The sequence below is a fragment of the Spea bombifrons genome, chromosome 8, assembly GCF_027358695.1.
Source record: "Spea bombifrons isolate aSpeBom1 chromosome 8, aSpeBom1.2.pri, whole genome shotgun sequence".
NCBI lineage: Eukaryota > Metazoa > Chordata > Amphibia > Anura > Pelobatidae > Spea > Spea bombifrons.
In genome coordinates, this window is record NC_071094.1 from 45,687,226 (window position 1) to 45,711,522 (window position 24,297).

At 41.0% G+C, this 24,297-nt stretch overlaps 2 protein-coding genes and 1 long non-coding RNA gene across 5 annotated transcripts in view; all 3 read right to left on the reverse strand.

Moving 5' to 3' along the window:
* Positions 1-24,297, reverse strand: part of LOC128502691 (cytochrome P450 2C8-like) — a 63,513-nt gene that overhangs the window by 13,653 nt on the left and 25,563 nt on the right. Inside the window, exons 1-4 of one of the 3 annotated variants that reach the window (XM_053472577.1) lie at positions 3,149-3,380; positions 2,490-2,652; positions 710-859; positions 277-437 (exon numbers count right to left, since the gene is read on the reverse strand). In XM_053472577.1, coding sequence (XP_053328552.1) covers positions 277-437; positions 710-859; positions 2,490-2,652; positions 3,149-3,328 — 654 coding nt within the window. In that variant the 5' untranslated portion in view covers positions 3,329-3,380. Of the gene's footprint in view, positions 1-276; positions 438-709; positions 860-2,489; positions 2,653-3,148; positions 3,381-24,297 lie in introns of those variants that run through there. The other 2 variants (XM_053472580.1, XM_053472581.1) reach the window with 2 other exon arrangements.
* On the reverse strand, positions 7,403-15,867 carry LOC128502693 (cytochrome P450 2C8-like). Its single transcript, XM_053472583.1, has 9 exons — positions 15,673-15,867; positions 13,330-13,492; positions 12,808-12,957; positions 12,372-12,532; positions 11,494-11,670; positions 11,220-11,361; positions 8,318-8,505; positions 8,074-8,215; positions 7,403-7,992 (listed from the first exon to the last, which is right to left on the reverse strand). The coding sequence occupies exons 1-9, from the start codon at positions 15,850-15,852 to the stop codon at positions 7,811-7,813; spliced, it is 1,485 nt and encodes a 494-aa protein (XP_053328558.1). The 5' UTR covers positions 15,853-15,867; the 3' UTR covers positions 7,403-7,810.
* LOC128502718 (uncharacterized) overlaps positions 7,403-24,297 on the reverse strand; it is a 28,888-nt gene continuing 11,993 nt past the window's right edge. The window contains exon 2 of the long non-coding RNA XR_008355159.1: positions 7,403-7,457. This is a non-coding gene — a long non-coding RNA (uncharacterized LOC128502718). The remainder of the gene's footprint in view (positions 7,458-24,297) is intronic.

Consider the following 24,297-nt stretch of genomic DNA (forward strand, 5'->3'; position numbering starts at 1 on the left):
GTATAACACCTGATATCACATGTAATTGCACGAACATGTGTCTGGAGTTATGTTATTTCAGGATCCGAACTCATTTGCTGAGGTAAAGTATTTTCCTGTCGGCTTACAATCACTTTTACTAATTCTTGATAATATTACATGGAGTAGAGTAGCACATTTTATTTGTGTCTAATGGTACCTGAGACATAATTCTGGACCTAGAATGTGTTAAAGAGAAAATCATACAATTAGATGGGAGACAATTTTTCCCCATAATGGGGGAATGGCAGCTCTCACCTGGCCAGACGTTGTGTTTATCGATTCAAGGATTTCTCTGAAGTTTGAGAGGAGAGTCGCGAAAGTCTTATCTTCGTACTCAAACCTTTTTCCAAAGACGACAGAGCAGATGATGTTGGAGACGGCCTGTCCCAGTAGACTTACAGGGTCAAACGAAGAATCTGTCACGTAAAGGTGGAAAATGCATTTAAGATTTGAATCCAAATGCATGACGTACTCGGAAACATGGTTTAGAATGACAATTATAATACAAGAAGACTCTCAAGGAAACTCTCACGCATAAATGTTTTTTTTGTCTTCCTAATAATTTATTTGCCCCAAATATTTTTCGAAAGATTTGTCTTCTTACTCTTGGCTTTCAAAGGGATTTCTTGCATTACATCTTAAACAATAATAGAATTTTTTTCTCAAAATAAATTCTATTTTTACCCACCCTTATATTTTGTAAATGCTTCCGCGAGGCACTGCGCCTCCTCTTGTATTCTCTCCTCGATGCTCCTCTTCCCCATTCCGAAATTCCTCAAGGTCATAAGGGCGAATCGGCGCATGACCTTCCACCTCTCCCCATTGCTCGCGATAATTCCTGAAGCAAAACAATTAAACATGTAAGAGACGTTCCAAGATTAGATCATTGTTCAGTTATCTGAAGTTAAAACCTAAAAACTGATAAAATGATTCTCCACAGGCAGCCATTTTTTTATGTGCTATAATTGTTTATTAATAATTACCTATATAAGACTACCCTATAGGGAAAAAATTACTAGTAAATATTAATTCATGTAAACTATGTTTTCATATTTAATAAAAGCTATGATTGAGAAAAATATTTTTTGACTTTATTTCCTTTTATTTGCCAACCTGCCCCCAGGCTTGCCACTCTGCCCCCAGAAATGCCTTATACCCCCCTATATGCCACTCTGCCTCCAGAAATGCGTAATACCCTCCTATATGCCACTGTGCTCCATGATATCCATTTTAACCCCCTATATGCCACTCTGACATATCATGGGGCAAAGTGGCATATAGGGGATTAAAAGGCATTTCTGGAGGCATATATACATATATGATTGCTAACAGCAATCACACTCATGTCATGTCCAGGCAGCCAGGACATGCCGGAACCTGGGCACGATAGGAGTGTGATTACAGCCTCCCTATGCCATGCTACCCCCCCTACACATCCATTCTATCACACACACTCATTCACAAATATTTAAATACTCATTCATTTCCTTAATCACGGATACTTGCTCATACACCTCCCCCACCTCTTTCCTGAACTGCAGATCTCTCACTCGCAGACTTCTGCAGGGTCCCAGCTTCTTCCATCTGCAATTTCTCTTGTCCCACCCCCCCAGAGGAATAAGGAGGGGAGCAGAGACATGTGACATGCATTCACGTGACTCTGCTGGGTTCCTGTTCTCCTGGCCGGTACCAGAGACGCTGCTCGCACACTGTGCGACCAAAGCACCGATAAGCAGCCTGGCTCTATTTGAGGTCTGATTAGAAGATGACCTTGATTACAAGAGCATTTGCTTTGAAAAAAACCTTGTCTTGTAATCGAGCAAATACGGTATTCAGACAGCTCAGCCACGTTACCTGGGTATAGCTTTACCTTTAAATACCTAATCTATCCCCCAGTCTGGGCCTTTAAATTATGGTGTATAAAGCTCAGCTGCAGTTTCTTTGCGTCCTGATCCTAGATCTCCTGGTATTGACCAAAAATGGTATTTTCCGTCGTGTTTACCCTATCTGCTCTAAGTTCTGTGTCCGAAGTCCGTATACTGTACACCATGCCATTTTTTGTTCACTATCTCCTCTGTGTAAACCAGTTCTGTTTGCATTTACCTGATCTCCCAGCACACTCCAATATAGACGGTTACCTATATATCCTCCCTTGTGTGTGCTTTCTATTGCCTATCTGTACCTACTTACCAGACATTAAGCATCGTGGGGTACAGAAAGAGCCCCTGGTATCCCCTGCCCTGGACCCTACCTTGGCTCCCTGGTCTGTGTCCTGACAAATGTACTAAGATCATAAATTATGACTTACAAATTATTACTTTAAACTGTATCTTCACTGTTTTCCTAAATGTTCACATTCATACACATAAACGTTTGGGAACCTCTGTACTTTTTCCCTTCCTACGGATGAGGCAACCACAATCCTTGGTGGTCTAGCGGTTGGGTGATGCGCTGTTTTTGTGTCTTACCATAGTCTTGCATCAGGAAATCATTCAGCCCCATGTTCCCCCTGTCACTGAATACATCGCCATGATCTACAAGGGCCTCTTTCACGGCATCGTACCCAATGAGCAAGACAATCGGTTGGCTGCCCAGGTGAAGCATATACACCGGTCCATATTTCTCACTCAACTGCAGAAAGAATGACGTTGGACATGAAAACCTTTAGTAGGAAATATTTACCCAACTGACTAATCCTAAATCCTTCTGGATTGTGTTTTAAATTGTTGCCGATCACGATCTTGTTCAAACAGTGTCAAATTATTTCCGGAAATGCTATTCTATATTATATGTATAAAGTAATGCCAGCTCCCGACTACGGGGACATAATATATGAACCTGCGCAACTAATCCATCTCGGCAAACTGTACACTTTGTAAAACTCACTCCAGGGTGATTACAGACTCCATTGGTTCATGATTCGCTAAAATATTTTCCAGTGAAATATGCTCCTAATAAATAAATTACCAACGGAGGGAAACGTTGTGCTATTAGAGACCATGTATCAAAAGTGCAAATATGCACGATTTTAGATCATTATTGCACAGAAATCATTAGAATAAAAAGAGTGAAACACGGTTCAGGGAATCACAGGCTCCCAGTAACTGCCCCAGTAATGCCTCCTCACCTTAACCAGAGACCGGGGTAATTCCTTGGTGCTGATCTGCAGAATATTCCCCAGCAGGGGCAGTGGGGTCGGTCCTGGGGGCAGGTTTCCTGGCTTCTTTTTGCCCCTCCATGCGATCAGGTAGAGCAGGGCAGTGATACAGGAGACCAGGAGAAACGTCCCGACCAGTCCCAGCGCCATCGTGATGATAAAACTCTGGAGCGAGGCGTCCTCTGCACTGTGCTGCTCCTTTAACCTCTCTGTATTTATACTCAGAACAGGTTAATTATTTAAAGGCCACATGTTTTAAAATATTGAACTATGAGCATTAAAAATGAGGGTGAAAGTAAAGATCACTGCAGGAAGACGTTTTAAATCTCGCTCCACAAGGAGGGTACCTGCAGGTTTGTCATTAATATATAATCCCCTTCACGATAACTGACGTGCCTGGCACGTCATGTCTTCAAACAGTGTAATGCCTCAAGGCAAGAGATCGGCAGCAGGGCCCCAGGTGCCCCTTCCCCCAGACATCAACGTCAGCCAGATATAATATGGTGACAAACGTCTGGTTTAAAAGAGCTTAGGAGGTGATCAACAATCCACCCCATGACGCACTGTAAGCACTCTGGAGAATGGTCATAAACACCACTGCGAGAGATTTTGCTTCTCGCAAGATAGGCCTTCCTTAAAAAATAAACAACTTTCCAAGAGGGTCTCTCCACACCCTTCTGAGAACACTGGTTGAATACAGGTACTGCATTCAACCATCCAAGGCAATGGAGCCCAGCTTTCTAACTACAATGTAATTAGTAAAAGAAAAAAGAATAGTTAAAAAATAATAATATGGTAACATGTAAAATTAATTTCTCACCTTGTAAAGGAATTACTGCGCTCAGGAGAAGTCGCTGAACACACATTGGAGTGTTGTTTGACAGTGACATATCCCAGGAGCAGAAAATTCACACCTGAAGTACAATCTGTGTGAAAACAAGAACACACAAAAAATATTTTATTTTTTTTTACAAATGCTGGTGGTAAAATTTGTGCACGGAAAGGGTTAAAATAGCAGCATTTGGAATACCCTGGGTGTCTAGTTTTCAAACATATATGGTTTGCATGGGGTGAGTTCAATTGGCCAGCTTCAAAGATGTCGCAAATAATACATGGGGGTAGGATGACCAAAATCTCAATTTGAAAAATGCACACATCCCAAATAGGCTTATAGCTCCAAAACAAACACATGCATGGGTGGTATCACTGTACTGGAGATGTTGCTGAACACATATTGGGGTGTTGTTGAGAGTAACATATACCAGGAGTGGTAAATTTATACCCAAAAGTACAATGTGTGTGTGGAACCCCCCAAAAATGAGTGCACCCTGGGGTGTCTAGTTTTCAAATACCAAATTTGCTTGCTTATAAGACAAGGTTTTTTCATAGCAAATGCCCTGAAAAATAACCAATGTCTTATATTTGAGGTCGTCTTCGAATAGAGGGTTTAAAGGAATATCAGGGAGGCAGAGTGGCACATAGTGGGTTAAAATGAATATCAGGGAGACAGAGTGGTATATAGGGGTGCATAACGCATATCCTGGGGGGCAGAGTGGCATATCAGGGAGGCAGAGTGGCAAATAAGGGGGTATAAGGCATATCTGGGGGGGCAGATGTGCAAGTAAAAGGAGATAAAAACAAAAATGCTTTTTTTGTGTTTTTATTAAATATGAAAAATTGACTGGCTTCAACTGCACATGGGGGCAGAATTACCATTTTGGTTTTATAATAGAAATATGCTACTTGCATTTGTGACGGAAGCCTCCATCACTGGGGCCACTGGAGAAGCCTGACTGCCAGCCTCCTCCATATTGACTATGGGCCCTGGGTTTGTAAAGGCTTCTGTGGCTACCCCCAGCAGTATCATCTCATCACTGGCTGAGGGGATTATCTCCAGCAGAGAGCCAGAATCTGCCACCAGGGAGAGGCCGCCATTCTTTCAGTTTAATGTTGTATAAATCAGTCTCCCCACCTATTGTATTGTTAATCTCCTTACTGCCCCTGTTGTCTCTGGGAGGCAGATTAAGGGGCGTTTGTGTCCCAATATCTTGTTTAATGTAAATGTGTGTTTTGCTGGATATATCCAGCCCTGTGTGTGAGAAATAAATCAGTCTTCGTTTGGTTTTACCCTACACTGAGTCTCGGCGAGTGACTGGGGAACCGGGGAAAGTGTGTTGTCCCAGGCTAAGGGAGCACAAGACAGCGGAGGCAGTCGGTCGGACTAGCCAGCTCCGTGACAGCATTCATTGCCCCATAACGTACCAAAAAATGCAGATATAGTTAATGTAGATATTTAGGTATAATACGTAGAGCTTATTACTCCCACTGACATCAGGGGGAACTCCCACCGGCGTTCCGGGTCCACCCGCTGACCTCAGTGGGCAGTCCTGGACGCGTCCCCCAAGGGAAGGCTCTGGGAAGCTGGAGCCCAGAAGTTCCCAAGTATGGTCATATGCCTATCCTATGCGTGTTAAATTCCTGTTTTCTTGCATCTTGTTAAATCACATGAACTTTGTCCATGATAAATACACATGTGTTACTCATAGTGCTGCGGTGCACTTTGTCCGACCATTGAACTTATCACGTGGTACACGCTATCAGACGGCTACAGATCAACCCCTCAAGTGCATGACTCCTTCGACAGCTGATCCAAAAGATTTGCTGCATAACAAAGCAGATGGCTTCCAAGCCTTACACAACATGACTTTATCAGCACGACTTGGATGCGGAGGACGCAACGATTATTTATTGCTTGTATTAGTACATACCGCCAAAGTGTCTCTATTTAGCTTAGCCAGTCCCTTTTTCCTCCATTCTTCTGTAGGAGCTCATAATGTTTGCTGGGTATGAGCCCCAAATATCTATTAATTGATTTATATAGCATTGATCATATTCAGCAGCGTTGTGCAACGGGTACATAACAAGTAGTGCAACAAGAGTAAATAGTCTAATTATATGTTGTTTTTATTTAAAGAAATATGTCATATAAACTTATTAAATATAGTGTTCTTTAAGATTATAAATATAAGGTGTCTTTCAATGCCTGCTTCCGCTACAAATGATAGGACTTTTAGTACTGATCAGGTAGATTACAAATTTAGAATGCTTTTATCCAGTTTATCTCCAAATTTGGATAAGCAATTTCTCTGCTATTGACGCTGCATTAATTCGAAAACATTACAAATGATCCATTCAGGTTTTGTCCCTGTATATTGAGGGGCACAGATCCAACCTCCCCTGCCTCAGTTGTTTGCTCCAGGATGCTGAGGGGAATAGATTCAACCTCCTCCTGCCTCAGGTGGGTCTCCCATGGCCACTTCCTGTCTGAAGTGAAAGAAGGAAGTGATTCATGTGACAGACTGAATCGTGAAGGCACGATACTGAATGAGTGAGGCTAGTATACTCAGTGACTGAGGGCAGTATACTGAAATAACGAGCTTGGTACATTTCTGAGCTGGTGTCGGCAGTGATGATAATATCTAACCTGTATGGAATGGCCGCTGCTAAGAGAACAAGTGCTTGGTCGTATCAATTTATAACGATAGTTTAAAAACGATAGTTAGACGAGGTGAGTGAAGGGGCAGATCCTGAAAGCAGCAAGATGTCTACCTTATAATATTCTGAAACTGAGAACAAACACATATCTACCAAAGTGTAATGGAAATAAACACATATCAAAATGCGCACATCTGTGACAGGAATCTCTGTTTAACATTGGTTAAAGGGTTAATTAGAAAGAAAGGATGAGTTTTTTTAAAGAAGATATTGTTTTATGTGACCCATTGTACTGCGCTGTGGAATATGATGGCGCTATATAAAACAACGGCCAACCTAATTCCCATTAGCTGCCCTAATTCCTATTCGCCATCAGCATTTTAAAGCGGTTAAGTGAGCCAATCAAGATAAGGAGGACAGGTGCATAAAACAAGTAATATACAAATACTGCATTGCAGCCCTGGCACTGGGCTCCTCCAGTTTCCATGGTGATGGACTCACCATAGCGCTGCCTTTCCAGTGTTGTTACATTCGCCTGAGGATGGGAGGTGAGAAATAGCCTTACACTAGGTCGTGTCTAAACGCCGTTCCCGCGACCCAAAGTGCACACTTCCCTATGAAACTAAGACTGCCCTCACCCTGTGATAGTAAATAGGTTCCTAACCTATGTTAACAAAATGCGTTATTCTGACTAAATTGACTGTACCACCTATGAAGAGTACATCAGGATTTCTTTTTTCATTTTCTATTATTCTGTGTATTTCTATTATTTCAGGTTAGAGACCTGCTTATTAAAATCTACTTAAATTGTTAGAGGATATAGCAACAACGATAATGTTTTTTTTTTTTTTTTTTTTAGCAGCATGTATCTTCACGGTTAGTTTAATAGCCCCATTCCATTGATATTGTGAGGCAAAGGATAAATATCCAGCTTTCCTCTATGTTTATCATATTTTTTAAATGCAAGGCTATCTCATTGCTTGACAGTAACATGTGATGTGAACTTCAAAGGACAATGAAGAAGGCAAGAAGAAGGCTGGGATTCAAATTCAAGGCTTGGTATGAGAAACCCGCAAATTTCATTTCATTTTTAACTGCTTTCGAGATTTGCTATATTGTGTTCTGGGTTAATCTATTTCATCGTGGCTCGGCGTACATCTGGTAGCGACGTGGCCTCGAACCATTGCTGTTCGGCTCTGCGGTGATCTCAATGTCTTCTATCTTCACTGTTGGCTTCAGGGTGAACTTTTGTAAGATGGTGGTGAGGAAGAGGAAGAGCTCCATACGAGCCAGCCCTTCCCCCGCGCACATACGTTTACCTGAGATAGAAGCAGAAGAAGGTTAGACGGGCACAGGGGGTCGCCTGCTTTGGGGACTATGATGACTGACAATGTTATTACCTGCTGAAAATGGCATGAAAGCGTCATTCTTTTTAAACCGTCCATTCTCATCCAGAAAGCGACCAGGATCAAACTTTTCAGGGTTTTTAAAATATTTGGGGTCTTTTAGAACTGAAGTCAGAACTGGGAGTATGATGGTGCCCTAAAATAAAGTTATTACAAATTATATTACGGTAGTTAAATAGTTTTATGATACATATTTATTGTTCATCCACTACTTTACACCCTGAAGCACGTTATTGACCTTGGGGATGTGATAACCTCTGAAGGTCGTGTCTCTGCTGGCTGCATGCGGCAGTCCGGCAGGGAGAATGTCAGCAAATCTCTGAATTTCGTGGATCACAGCATCTGTATAGGGCATTTTACTCCGATCCTCCACTGATGGACAGCGATCTTGGCCAATGACTTGGTCAATCTCCTTGTGGATTTTCCCTGAAGACAACATATAGAACATAACAACAAGTCTGGAAAAATAACTAAAATATTCTAGTAATCTGCTCACTTTAGTGCAAATAAACGGTTCCATTTTCATATACTCATAGGTAACAGTAATTTAGCTTGGAAAAGACACAACTCCATCAAACTCCTTCCCACTGCTGATCCAGAAGAATGCAAAAAAAAACTCACAATGAAGAGATTCCTTCTTAACTACAATATGACATTGTATTTCTCACTGAACTAAATGTAACTAATCCCTCTATATTCCTCATGAAATATATTATATACTCTCCGGCCCGTATAACTAATCCCGTCCTTATAACTCGTTATATCCCTGTATATTCCTCATATTATATATTATATACTCACCGGTCGAATAACTAATCCCGTCTTTATAACCCGGTATATCCTGTATATTCCTCATATTATATATTATATACTCTCCGGCCGTATAACTAATCCCGTCCTTATAACCCGTTATATCCTGTATATTCCTCATATTATATACTCTCCGGCCATATAACTAATCCCGTCCTTATAACCCGTTAAATCCCTGTATATTCCTCATATTATATATTATATACTCTCCGGCCGTATAACTAATCCCGTCCTTATAAACAGTTATATCCTGTATATTCCTCATATTATATATTATATACTCTCCGGCTGTATAACTAATCCCGTCCTTATAACCCGTTATATCCCTGTATATTCCTCATATTATATATTATATACTCTCCGGCCGTATAACTAATCCCGTCCTTATAACCCGTTATATCCTGTATATTCCTCATATTATATATTATATACTCTCCGGCCGTATAACTAATCCCGTCCTTATAACCCGTTATATCCTGTATATTCCTCATATTATATATTATATACTCTCCGGCCGTATAACTAATCCCGTCCTTATAACCCGTTATATCCCAGTATATTCCTCATATTATATATTATATACTCTCCAGCCGTATAACTAATCCCGTCCTTATAACCCGTTATATCCCTGTATATTCCTCATATTATATATTATATACTCTCCCCCCGTATAACTAATCCCGTCCTTATAACCCGTTATATCCTGTATATTCCTCATATTATATATTATATACTCTCCCCCCGTATAACTAATCCCGTCCTTATAACCCGTTATATCCTGTATATTCCTCATATTATATATTATATACTCTCCAGCCGTATAACTAATCCCGTCCTTATAACCCATTATATGCTGTATATTCCTCATATTATATATTATATACTCTCCAGCCGTATAACTAATCCCGTCCTTATAACCCGTATATCCCTGTATGTTCCTCATATTATATATTATATACTCTCCCCCCATATAACTAATCCCATCCTTATAACCAGTTATATCCTGTATATTCCTCATATTATATACTCTCCAGCCCGTATAACTAATCCCATCCTTATAACCCGTTATATCCTGTATATTCCTCATATTATATATTATATACTCTCCAGCCGTATGACTAATCCCGTCCTTATAACCCGTTATATCCCTGTATATTCCTCATATTATATATTATATACTCTCCCCCCATATAACTAATCCCGTCCTTATAACCCGTTATATCCTGTATATTCCTCATATATTATATACTCTCCGGTCGTATAACTAATCCAGTCCTTATAACCCGTTATATCCTGTATATTCCTCATATTATATATTATATACTCTCCAGCCGGATGACTACTCCCGTCCTTATAACCCGTTATATCCCTGTATATTCCTCATATTATATACTCTCCCCCCATATAACTAATCCCGTCCTTATAACCCTTTATATCCTGTATATTCCTCATATTATATATTATATACTCTCCCCCGTATAACTAATCCCGTACTTATAACCCGTTATATCCTGTATATTCCCCATATTATATACTCTCCGGACGTATAACTAATCCCGTCCTTATAACCCGTTATATCCTGTATATTCCTCATATTATATTTTATATACTCCGGCCGTATAACTAATCCCGTCCTTATAACCCGTTATATCCCTGTATATTCCTCATATTATATATTATATACTCTCCCCCCATATAACTAATCCCATCCTTATAACCTGTTATATCCCTGTATATTCCTCATATTATATATTATATACTCTCCGGCCTGTATAACATATATATATATACTCTGCAACCCGTGCAACTAATCCTGTCCTTATAACCCGTTATATCCCTCATATTGTATAGTATATACTCTCCGATCCATTTAACTGACCCTGCCTCCTTCTGTTCTCCCTTCTGACAGTTATCTAATTAATTTACAGACACCCATAGCTGCGCTCTATACCTCATAAATCTGTATTTCCTGACATTAACACTGCCACTGATGTATGACTTTCAACGCTTCTGTTTAATATTTCTTTGGCTTTGATAAAGATGTTTTATAGAATAATGACCTTTTATCTTGAAAACAAAATGAGCCCAATAAAAAGGCATTATCTGAAAATTTTACTTGTTTTTGCATTTACCCTTAGTAATCATTAAAACTAATTTAGATTTATTAAAACAGACATTCTGCAACACAGAATTAATGCAAAGTGGAGCATTAAGGAAGCTGTGCATTCGCTGTGCATTCGCATTCAATGTAATTCTGTCTGAAGATCTTTCTCTAACAAAAAAATTCTATTAAATAATAGTTATTTGGGGAATATTTTTTAGTGTCTTACCTTGTATCTCTGGATACTTAAGAAGAATCAGGAAGCCGTATCTCAGGGTCAAACTTGTGGTCTCTGTCCCGGCAAAAAAAAGGTCCACTACCGCTGCCACCAAGTTCTCATTGCGAAATTCAGTTTTGGGATTATTCTTTTCCTGGTGGAGAATCATGTTAGGAACGTTTAATTCTTATTGTTTATAAATCTATATAGATCCCCCGTATTCTGTAATGCTCTACGTTAATATTCCTCTCCTACAGCATGCAGGAGAAACAGAACGGGCCCCTACCTCCTCCATCCGTGCGAGGAAACAATCTATGAAGTCTCGTGGGTAGTTGATGTCCGCTGTCTCTTGGTGCGATTTCACAGAGTCCGACACATGCTGCTTCAGTTTTATAAAACCTTTGAGTACTTTCTGGTGAGGACCAGGAATCCACTGCAGTACCCTTGGGAAAATATTGAGGAGCTGCAACAAAATCATTGAGATTGAGCCGAACATGATTTCCATTAGACACCTTTTCATGAATATGATAAACTTCCATAGAGATGAACCTCCCAGATTTCATTAGTAGTTGTACCACCATGATTTGTTTCTATGGCTCTTTGGTGCTCATGGAGCTGTTCTTTCTCCTTGGTGTTCTTTCTCATCTTTCTGCTCGCTCTACTGCTTTCTTGGCACTTACTGTGACGGACATAGTATTCACATTGCATTTGCGCACAGGGCTTGTCTGTTCAGATAAGGATGTGCCGCCATCACCCTCTCTCCACAGCATAAACAGACCTGTTGTGCAGTTATGAATACAAAAGCTCTCCTGGAACGTCTGACTGTATATTCGTGCCCAGCCGTTCTGTAAACTCGACCGTGATGCCGACACGGGCTTCCCCTGTGCTGCAAACTAACCAAAGCTAATTCTTGTGATATCTTTAAACACCTGATATCACATTTAATTGCACAAACATGTGTCTTGTGTTATGTTATTTCGGAATCTGAACTAATTTGCAGAGGTAAAGTATTTTCCCATCGGCTTACAATCAATTTTTCCAATTCTTGATGATAATACAGGGAGCGGAGTAGCACATTTTATTTGTGTCTGGGATAAATAAGTAAATCATACAATTAGATCGGAGATAATTCTTCCCCATCATCTCCAGCATGGCAGCTCTCACCTGGCCAGACGTTGTGTTTGCCGATTCAAAGATTTCTCTCAGGTTTGAGAGGAGAGTCGCAAAAATCTTATCTTCGTACTCAAACCTTTCTCCAAAGACAACGGAGCAGATGATGTTGGAGACGGCCTGTCCCAGAAGACGTACAGGGTCAAAAGAGGAATCTGTCACGTAAAGTCGGAAAATGATTGAAAGGCCTTTAAGATTTGGAATCAAATACATGACGTACTCAGTAACATGGATCAGAATTATAAGTACAATAAAAGAAGACTGAGACTTCTAGGAAACACAGTTAAATATCTGTCATTCAGGTTAGTTTGTATTGTAAAAAAGGAAAAATACGTTTGAGGCCATTTTTGTCTACCTAATAATTCATTTGCCTAAAACTCGTGGCTTTAAAGATGATTTCTAGCATTCTCAAAATTCCAGTTCTACCCACCCTTGTATTTTTGAAATGCTTCCGCGAGGCACTGCGACTCCTCTTGTATTCTCTCCTCGATGCTCCTCTTCCCCATTCCGAAATTCCTCAAGGTCATAAGAGAGAATCTGCGCATGACCTTCCACCTCTCCCCGTTGCTCGAGACAATCCCTGAACCAAAAAAAAAATGTTTTTAGAGGTTGAAACCTTAAAACTGATAAAATTAACAGGCGGCCATTTAAAAAAAAAAATGTTTAACATGCTACTTTATATACATTTATAGCGCACATTCCTTTTGTATATCAATCTATTTGGGGTGACAGTATAGGTGTTTTGTTTTTTTTGCAGCAGCAGTACTATGTGACTGGGATATTTACTTTTAAATTTGTCTTCACTGTTTTCCTAAATATTTTTTCTACACATAAAGGAATTTGAGGGTTATTTTTTGTTTTTGGCCAGTGTTGGAACCTGTCCAACCCTAATCCTTTGTGGTCTAGTGATCGGGAGGAGCACTAATGGTGATGCGCTGTTTTTGTGTCTTACCATAGTCCTGGACCATGAATTCAGTCAGCTCCATGGTCCCCCTGTCACTGAATGCATCGCCATGATCTATAAGGGCCTCTTTTACGGCTTCGTACCCAATGAGCATGACGATCGGTTGGCGACCCAGGTAAAACATATACACCGGTCCATATTGCTCACTCAACTGCAGAGAGAATGATGTTGGGCATGAAAACCTCTAGTAGACAATATTTACCCTAAATATGAATTATTGGGTTTTGCTGAATACCAATGTGTGCGAACATTGGTCATTTATGAACATTGCTGATTCCAGTATAAGACTGATTACTGACTATATATTAGTAGAAGTATTATTACTATAGCATAATATACAGTATATGTGATGAAATATGGTAATTTATTGTTTGATTTTAACAAATTTTACATTTATATATTTTACCAAAATAATTTTAGTAAAATTGACAAAGTAATCATAAATCGATAAACAAAACAGACTTTATGTTTCCGTGAACTTTCCAATGATATATGGAGAAAGAATAGAAATAATCTACCCCATGTGGTAAATTAAAGTGGCCGGGTTCCCAATAGGGCATAGACACAGACTGACCAAAATGAAAAAAGCGCACCTCCTAAATTTGGCCTTTTAGCCCCCACATAACCAGACAAACCCATGCATGGACGGTATCACTGTACTCAGGAGAAGTCGCTGGACACATATTGGGGTATCGATTGACAGTGACATATCCCAGGAGCGGAAAATTCACACCTGAAGTAAAATGTGTATGGAAAAAAAACAAAAACACAAAAGGTACCAGCACATATTTTGACAAAGGCTGGTGATAAAAAATAGTGCATGGACAGGGTTAAAATATCAGCATTTGAAATACCCTGAGGTGTCTAGTTTTTAAAAATATATGATTTTATGGGGTAGATTTAATTTCCAGCCTTCTAAGATGTCCCAAATAGAACAGGGTGGCAGAAGGACCAGATGTCAAAGTTCCGAGCTGAGAAATGGGCACGTCCAAAATATGGTGTTTTAACTCCAAAGCAACCCAACAAAGCCATGCATGGGTACACATATTGGGGTTTTGCTTGGCAGTGACATATACCAGGAGCTGTACATACCTGAAGTACAATTTGTGTGATAAAAAACACAAAAAAATAGCTACCACAAAGTTTGACAAAGGGTAGTAGAATTACTGCATGGAAAGGGATTTGAAATACCTTGGGATGTCTAGTTTAAAAAAAGATATGGTTTGATGGGGTAAATTGCATTGGCCGGCTTCAAAGATGTTCCAAATAGCAAATAGGGCACAATGGCCAAATTTGGGGAAAAAAAGTTATTAAAATAGCAAAACACTACTTTTTGCCCTATAAAGTGCGAAAACATAAAAACATTGAGTATTTTTTTTAACTCACAACATATAGTAGAATCTAATTAGCAAGATTTTTCATTAGCTTTTGTAGATGAGTAAAAGATTTTTCAAATAAAAGTAAGAAAAAGTGTTTTTTTTGTAAATGTTTCATATTTAATTATTTTTTATAGGAAATTAGATGATATGATCAAAAAAGGGTATCAGAAGAAACCCCTTCTTGCCTTGAAAAAAACAATAGATAACTTGTGTGTAAATGGGAGAGGAGAAAATTACAGCTAAACACAAGTACCGCAAAGGTGTTAAAAAGAAAAAACAGCCGGGTCCTTAAGGGGTTAATTGCCTTTTTTGTAATTTTGAGAGTGATATACTACTTCCTGCAGTACACTACTGTCCACATATTGCATAAGAGGGTGCAGTTAACACTTCTGCGCCAACACTGCTGTTATACAGACTGGGGGCTGGGACGCCTGTAGGAATTGTTAACATGAACTTTCAAAGCTTTATTTATTGACAGAACAGCTGTACGTTAACCCATTACTTCTTCCCTGAAAAGGCCTTTTTGTATAACTCTGAAATGTACATTTTGTTCAGTTTTTGTTAACTTAAACGCCTAAACTTTTTATTTACCCCACATCTTCAGTGTGGCACTAAAACGCCACTAGGATAATCGTCAGTGTAAAATTTTCACTTTATTCCTCTGTTGGTCATCATTTAAATGTAATCTTGCATCTGTGTTGGCGGAAATTTAATTACATTTATTTCTATAATTCCTGCAGATTCCATAGCGCTGCTGCCCAAGATTTAGTTTGAAACAAAAGAAATGTCAGCTTATTCCTCCTGGTAAAATATGTTCCATATAAATAAATTGTGCAAATATGCACCATTTTAGATCATTATTGCACAGAAATTGGTCATTAGAATAAATAGAGTGAAATGCAGTTCAGGGAATCGCAGGCTCCCAGTAACTGCCCCAGTAATGCCTCCTCACCTTAACCAGAGACCGGGGTAATTCCTTGGTGCTGATCTGCAGAATATTCCCCAGCAGGGGCAGTGGGGTAGGTCCTGGGGGCAGGTTTCCTGGCTTCTTTTTGCCCCTCCATGCAATCAGGTAAAGCAGGGCGGTGATACAGGAGACCAGGAGAAACGTCCCCACCAGGCCCAGCGCCATCGTAACGATAAAACTCTGGAGTGAGGCGCCCTCCGCACTGTGCTGCTCCTCGCACCTCCCTCTGTATTTATACTCAGAACAGCTTAATTATTTAAAGGGACGGCCACACATTGAGAAATATTGAACTCTGAGCATTAAAAGTGAGGGTGAAAGTAAAGATCAGACGTCTTAAGCAGCTAGTACCTAACCTGTTTGGTCACATGGTACAAAATACCACCGGAAACTAGGAAGTAGGAAATGAGCTGATATGCTGCTGCTGCTGCTGCTGTAACGCTGGATGTGGGAAAGAAAGTTTGACAGAAAGCTGCAGTCTTTGAAGTTCTTGAAAATGGAGAACATTATGGAAAATGGAGAAAACTTGAATCTTTAAGATAAATTCCGTTTTATTTGATATTTAATTTTTTTTTGCAAGAAGTTATGTCTGTGTTAGAGAATGCATTTATATCCACTCAATGCGAGTGTTTGTTTCTCTCTCTCTCCCCCCTTCCTCTACCCTCCGTGTGTGAGTGCCTGTCCCTCTCTCTCTCTCTCTCTCTCTCTCTTTCTCCACCTCTGTTTTCAGCTGCATTTCTAGGTTATGAAGTACCCCACCTTCATCGTTAAAATGCCCTTGATAGGAAGACACTAGTTAACATTCCTTCTCTCAACAACAACAACAAAAAGAGTGAATTATCTGAAGGATTGGGAGAAAAGATGGGTTTTAAGTTGTTTTTTTAAGTCTCTAAAGATGGGGCCTCTCTGATTGACAGCGGTAGAGAGTTCCAGAATGTGGGAGCCGCGTGACAGAACGCGCTGGAGCCGGATTTTGTGCGCACTTTTTGTATTGAGAGAAGAGACATATGTGCGGATTGAAGGGGGCGAGCAGGGATGTCGGGAGTTAATAGCTCTTTCAGGTAACAGGGTCCCTGGTCCTTTAGGGCTTTAAATGACAACACGCCTATCTTAAAGTGAATTCTCAATTTGATAGGAAGCCAATGGAGAGACCGTAAATCCACAGATTTACCTCAAGATGCAAATCAAAGAGTTATAGTTTGATAAGTTATAAGGCAAAATGTTTAAAAAAACTTACTCGTGGATTCAAACTTTGAAATAACAGTCATGGACTGCGCCATGGACAATGAAAGCGATCCACTAAATGTAGCACGCAGGTGAGTTGTGAATTTTTCTTCAATATTTCACCATATACAATGCAGGTCTCATTGATCTCCTACAGCAGGGAAAATTCAGCAGGTCTGTCCCTATATCAGAGCCGTAGCTGGATCCTTTTGCGCCTGATGCAAGAAGGGAAAATTGTGCCAGGTATTTCTCCTCAGCTCTCCTGAACCTGACGTTTAGTGAATAGACCCCAGAGATTCATTTGTTATAGACAAAATGTCAACTCTGTGGTTGAGAAAGCAGAGGGCGGTCACAAGCGCCACTGAGAGAGGCATCCTTTAAAAAAATAAACAGGTTTCCCAGACGGTCTCTCCAGATATCAGGTACTGCATTCAACCATCCAAGTCAATGGAGCCCAGCTTTCTATTCAGAATTGAATAATAATCATAATGCAGTGATGTTGTGGGTGGGGCTAGCCCCAAAGACCTTACTTTTGTGTGGGGGTGGGAAATTGCCATAGACCAAGGCGTGTCCAAATGCCACCCTGCCCGACCCCGAGAGAAGCAGAGATTCGGACGTAGTCTCAGTGCAACCCGGAGAGATCCCAGCTATGTAAATGCTGGTTTAGAAATCTAATCCTGCTGCCCAAAATATTCCCTACGAAACTAAGACTGCCCTAACCACCCTGACATAGTAAATAGGCCCCTAACCTATGTTAACAAAACATGTTATCCTGACAAAACCGACTTTCTTTTGTCATTCTATTTATTTATAGAAATATATAGAAGTATATCATGTTAAATTGATTCAAAGTGAGTTTTTCTCCCATCTAATTTCTCTAAAGATCGGTCTTTAAGTCTCCGATCAATTTGCTATATTGTGTTCTGGGTTAATCTATTTCATCGCGGCTCGGCATACATCTGGTAACGACGTGGCCTCGATCCATTGCTGTTTGGCTCTGGCGTGATCTCAATGTCTTCTGTCTTCTCTGTTGGCTTCAGGGTGAACTTTTGTAAGATGGTGGTGAGGAAGAGGAAGAGCTCCATACGAGCCAGCCCTTCCCCCGCGCACATACGTTTACCTGAGATAGAAGCAGAAGAAGGTTAGACGGCCACAGGGGGTCGCCTGCTTTGGGGACTATGATGACTGGCAATGTTATTACCTGCTGAAAATGGCATGAAAGCGTCATTCTTTTTAAAACGTCCGTTCTCATCCAGAAAGTGACCAGGATCAAACTTTTCAGGGTTTTTAAAACATTTGGGGTCTTTCAGAACTGAAGTCAGAACTGGGAGCATAAATGTGCCCTAAAATAAAATGATTACAATCATCAGTAAACGAATTCCAGGCTCTCAGGAGACATTGCAGAATTCCTATGTAATCCGGCCACAGATAAATTAGGGTAGCTACTTAAGATAGCTAAATAGGTTTATGATACATAGCTATGGTTCACTCACTAATTTACACCCTGAAGCATTTTATTGACCTTGGGGATGTGATATCCTCTGAAGGTCGTGTCTCTACTGGCTGCATGCGGCACTCCGGCAGGGAGAATGTCAGCAAATCTCTGAATTTCGTGGATCACAGCGTCTGTATAGGGCATTTTACTCCGATCCTCCACTGATGGACAGCGATCTTAGCCAATGACTTGGTCAATCTTCTTGTGGATCTTCTCTGAAGAAAACATACAGAACATAACAATAACAGGTCTGGAATAATAACTAAAATATTCTATTTATCTGCTCGCTTTAATTCAAATAAACATTTCCATTTCCATGTACTCATAGGCAGGCCCGGACTGGCCATCGGGCACACCGGGCATTTGCCAGGTGGGCCGGGCCACGGCAGGGCCGCATCGACTTAGGGGCTGATGGAGCTGCAGCTCCAGGCCCCTACCCTACCTACGGCCGCATTAACGCAGGGCATAAGGGGCACCTGCCCCTTAAGCCCGCCGCAACTGCGACCGGGTCCGCCACTCTAAGGGGCCGGGAAGTCCCCACCAAGGCCGGCCTTACGGGTCTGCGGCCGCACAGGGCTTAAATTAAAACATCGGGGTTTTTTTTTTTTACTTTATTTAACATGGAGGATGTTAAATAAAGTTGAAAAAAAAAAAAAAACCCGATGTTTTAATTTAAACCCTGTGCGGCCGCAGACCCCTAAGGACGGCCCTGGTGGGGGCTTCCCGGCCCCTTAGGGCAGGGCCGACCTTTGGGGTGTGCGACCGCTCATCAGGGGGTGCCAACTTGCGGCACCCGGCACCCCTCCAGAGACGGACAGTAATGTCCGCCGCTGGAGGAGCAGGCTCGCAAGGGAGCGGTATCGGAGGTCTTTAACAGACCTCCGGTTCCCTTGAGTGATTTTAAACCGGGTTCAACCCGGCTTAAAATCACTCAAGGGAGCCGGAGGTCTGTTAAAGACCTCCGATACCGCTCCCTTGTGATCCGCGTGGCAACAGCTGTTGTGCGCCGGGGTTTGTTTTCAGATCCCGGCGCACAACACTGAAGCCGCGCCCACCGCTGTCCGTGCCCTCTGAACCAGGAAGAAGACAGAGAAGACAGAAGAACTGAAGAAGAGGAAAAGAAGCTGAAAGAAGAAAGGAAAGGTAGGAAAGCATTAAGTGAGAGTGGATTGGTATGTGTGTGGATCAGTATATATGTGTGGATTGGTATATATGTGTGGATTGGTATATATGTGTGGATTGGTATATGTGTGTGGATTGGTGTATATGTGTGGATTGGTATATGTGTGGATTGGTATATGTGTGTGGATTGGTATATATGTGTGTGGATTGGTATATGTGTGTGGATTGGTATATGTGTGTGGATTGGTATATGTGTGTGGATTGGTGTATATATGTGTGGATTGGTGTATATATGTGTGGATTGGTGTGTATATGTGTGGATTGGTGTATATGTGTGGATTGGTGTATATGTGTGGATTGGTGTGTATGTGTGTGGATTGGTATATGTGTGGATTGGTATATGTTTGTGGATTGGTATATGTTTGTGGATTGGTATATGTGTGTGGATTGGTATGTGTGTGGATTGGTGTATGTGTGTGGATTGGTATATGTGTGCATTGGTAAGTGCGTGAGAGTGATGGGTGTTATGCTGTACCATTTCCAATGTCTTTTTCATGATCTAATTATGCTCTAAAAGTACATCATAACTCCCATCACTCTATACTGTTCCATACTTTGGCAGAGCTGGGAGGCAGAGGCCTTGCACCCCCACCGCAGGACTCCTGAAAGGTAAGTGAACTTCAAAGAGGGAGAGGGTAGATAGTTAGGAGGGGGTAGCTGCGGCGGGCTTAAGGGGCTCTGCGTTAATGCGGCCATATAGGACCTGTCAGTCCATCAGCCCCTAAGTCAATCCTGCCCTGCCACGGGCCCGGTCGCAGTTGCTGCTTGCTCCAGCAACAAGGTAAGTAGGGTGAGGCAGGGGGGTGCAGTGAGAAGGGGCAGAGGGGGGTTAGATAGTGAGAAAGGGGGAGAGGGGATAGATAGAGGCGGTACATATTGAGAAGTGGGGAAGGGGGTTACATAGTGAGAAGGGGCAGATAAGATGAAGAGAGGGGGTAGTGTGAATGCGTATGAGAATTAATGAATAAATGTGTGGATGAATTGCTTGATTTGTGAGACTGCATTAATGAATGTGTTTATGATTTGTCTGAATGATTAAATGCAAAGATGGTACATGAAGGGTGGGCTTTAACAATAAATAAATAAATATGGGCTGCTCAGGCTTAAATGCCCGGGCCTAATTTTTGTCCCAGTCCGGGCCTGCTCATAGGTAACAGTAATTTAGGTAAAAAAAGGCACAAGTCCATCAAATTTTTTCCTGCTGCTGATTCAGAAGAACGCAAAAAAAATAACCTACAATGTAGCCATTCCTTTTCTAACTACAATATATACCAATAACCATAGCTACATGGGGGGGGTAAAGGTGATGGAAACCCCGTCCACTTAAAAGTAAAACACTCATCTACAGACACCAGACAAGCCATCACCTTTACCCACCATAACTTTGGTTATTGGTATTTCTCGTGCCACCCCAAACCTCAAGTGTTAATCCAGTACTGCATCCTCATGCTGATGTGCTCATTCTTCCCGTGAAGACCAAAACAGCTGTTTGTGAGTGGTAATCTGGCTACTGTATCTCTTACTTGACCTTTGTCTGAGGGCTGTCTTGTACAGGGGGCAATTACTTTCAAGGGATCCATGTATAAAGTGGATGTTGAGGCAACAGCTGGTTGTTGTTGACCTTATTTGCATGTGTCTACCCAGAATCCATTGTGGATGTGGCAGCACCATGAGATTTCTGAGAGAAAAACAAGCCTTCTGGCTTCTCTGGTGTCTGTAGATGAGCGTTTAATAATGCTTCTACTTTCCTCTTCATTTTAAGTGGTAGGATTTTCCCTCACTTTTACCCACCATAACTTTGAAGGCACCATAACTTTGGTTATTGGTATTTCTCGTGCCACCTGGAGCTTCAAGTGTTAATCCAGTACCACAATGTCATGCTGATGTGCTCATGCTTCCTGTGAAGGACTTACTTGACTTTTGCCTGAAGGCTGTGTTGTACAGCGGGCAATTACTTTCAAAGGAGCCATGTATAAAGTGGATGTAGAGGCAACAGGTGGTGGTATTTGATCTTATTTGCATGTGTCTACCCAGAATCCATTGTGGTTGTGGCAGCACCATGAGATTTCTGAGGGACAAACAAGCCTTCTGCCTTGTCTGGTGTCTGAAGATGAGTGTTTAATAATGATTCTACTTTCCTCTTCATTATAAGTGGTAGGGTTTTCCCTCAATTTTACCCACCATACCTTTGAAGGCACCATAACTTTGGTTATTGGTATTTCTCAGGATTCCCTCAAGGGATCCATGTATAAAGTGGATGTTGAGGCAACAGCTGGTTGTTGTTGATCTTATTTGCATGTGTCTACCCAGAATCCATTGTGGTTGTGGCAGCACCATGAGATTTCTGAGGGACAAACAAGCCTTCTGCCTTGTCTGGTGTCTGAAGATGAGTGTTTAATAATGATTCTACTTTCCTCTTCATTATAAGTGGTAGGTTTTTCCCTCACTTTTACCCACCATAACATTGAAGGCACCATAACTTTGGTTATTGGTATTTCTCGGGTTGCCCCCGAACCTCAAGTGTTAATACAGTACTGCAGCCTCATGCTGATGTGCTCATGCTTCATGTAAAGGGCAAAACAGCTGTCTGTGAGCGGTGATCTGGTTACTGGATCTCTTAATTGACTTTTGTCTGAAGGCTGTCTTATACAGGGGGCAATTACTTTCAAGGGACCCATGTATAAAGTGGATGTAGAGGCAACAGATGATTGTTGTTGATCTTATTTGCATCTGTCTACCCAGAATCCATTGTGGATGTTGCAGCACCACGAGATTTCTGAGGGAAAAACAAGCCTTCTGGCTTCTCTGGTGTCTGTAGATGATTGTTTAATAATGCTTCTACTTCCTTCTTCATTTTAAGTGGTAGGGTTTTCCCTCACCTTTACCCACCATAACTTTGGTTATTGGTATTTCTCTTGCTACCCAAAGCCTTAAACGTTAAGCTTCAGGCTAACAACTCCCATTAAGGTTGAGACAGCTGTCTGTGATGCATTTAAAGAGACGGCCACACATTTTTAAATAAATGAACTCTGAGCATTAAAAGTGAGGGTGAAAGTAAAGATCAGTGCAGGAAGACGTCTTAAGCAGCTGGTACCTACCCAGTAGAAGGACTGTGGTGATGTTAATGTTTCATGTGACTGTTTGGTCACATAGTACAAAATACAGGAAACTAGGAAATACAAATGGTTGGAGATGGACTGAGCTGATATGCTGCTGCTGCTGCTGTAACGCTGGATGTGAGGAAGAAAGTTTGACAGAAAGCTGCAGTCTTTGAAGTTCCTGAAAATGGAGAACATTATGGAAAATACAAAAAACTTGAATCTTTAAGATAAATCCTGTTTTATTTGATATTTACACCGTTTTTGTAAAAGGTTATGTCTGTGCGTCTCCTTAGAATTGAAGATTTAAATCATTGTTCAGTTGTGTTGATATCCACTCACTCAATGTCTCTCTTTCTCCCTCTCTTGCCCTCTCTCTCTCCTCCTGTGTGTGAACAACAATCAAAAAAGCAATTCTATTAAAATGCCCTCGATAAAAAGACTCTAGTTAACATTCCTGCTCTCCGTAGATTTACCTCAAGATACAAATCAAAGAGTTATAGTTTGATAAATCATAAGTTACAGTATTTAAAAAAACGTACTCATGGATGCAAACTTTGAAATAACAGTCATGGCCTGCGCCATGGACAATGGAAGCGATTCACTAAATGTAGCACGCAGGTGAGTTGTGATGAATTTGTCTTCAATATTTCACCATATACAATGCAGGTCTCATTGATCTCCTACAGCAGGGACAATTTAGCGGGTCTGTCCCTCTACGATGCAGTTACATAGAAACAGAAGCGCCACTGCGAGAAATTTTGGCTCTCGCAAGATGTCGGCGTCCAGAGAGTCTCTCCAGATACCAGGTACTGCATTCAAAAATCCAGGTCAATGGACCCCAGCTTTCGAATCACAATGTATAAAATATGCAACAATAATTTTAAAAAATGGAAAAAAAAAATGGCTAAAAAAATAACAAATAAAAATTATGCAGTGATGTCACCATCAGGGGAACCATTGAGTTTCAATAAAATATAAAAAAAGTCCCAAAAAAATTAGCGCTGTATCCTGACATGGAAAGGGTTAAAATACTAGCATTTCAAATACTCAAGGCAGTGTCTAATTAAAAAATGAATGGTTTGATGGGGTAAATTGGAATGGCCGGGTTCAAAGATAGGGCATAGGCACAGCCTGACCAAAATGGAAAAGCGCACCTCCCAAATGTGTACTCAGGAGATGATCTTAGATTAGATGATCAAAAAAAGGAATCTGAAGAAAGCCCTTCGTGTCCTGAAAAAACAATATATAACTTGTGTGGGTTCACTAAATGGGAGAGGAGAAAATTACAGCTAAACACGAGCGCCGCAAAGGTGTTAAAACAGCATTGGTCACAAGGGTACAAAAAATTAAGAACAGCATGGTCCTTAAGGAGTTAAACGTCTCTTTCCATCTCTTTCCCATGCCCTCTTTCCACTGTCACTTTCTCTTTACCATCTCTTTCTCCCCCCCCCTCTCTTCACCATATCTGGGAACTTTCTGACCCTTGTGGGATGCGGTGGGCACATATATACGTATGTTTGTGTTTGTTATGCATCTTGTGTACGGGACGGTCACATGGTTTCTTATCATTCTTATTTTTTTCCATCTTGTTAAATCACATGAACTTTGTCC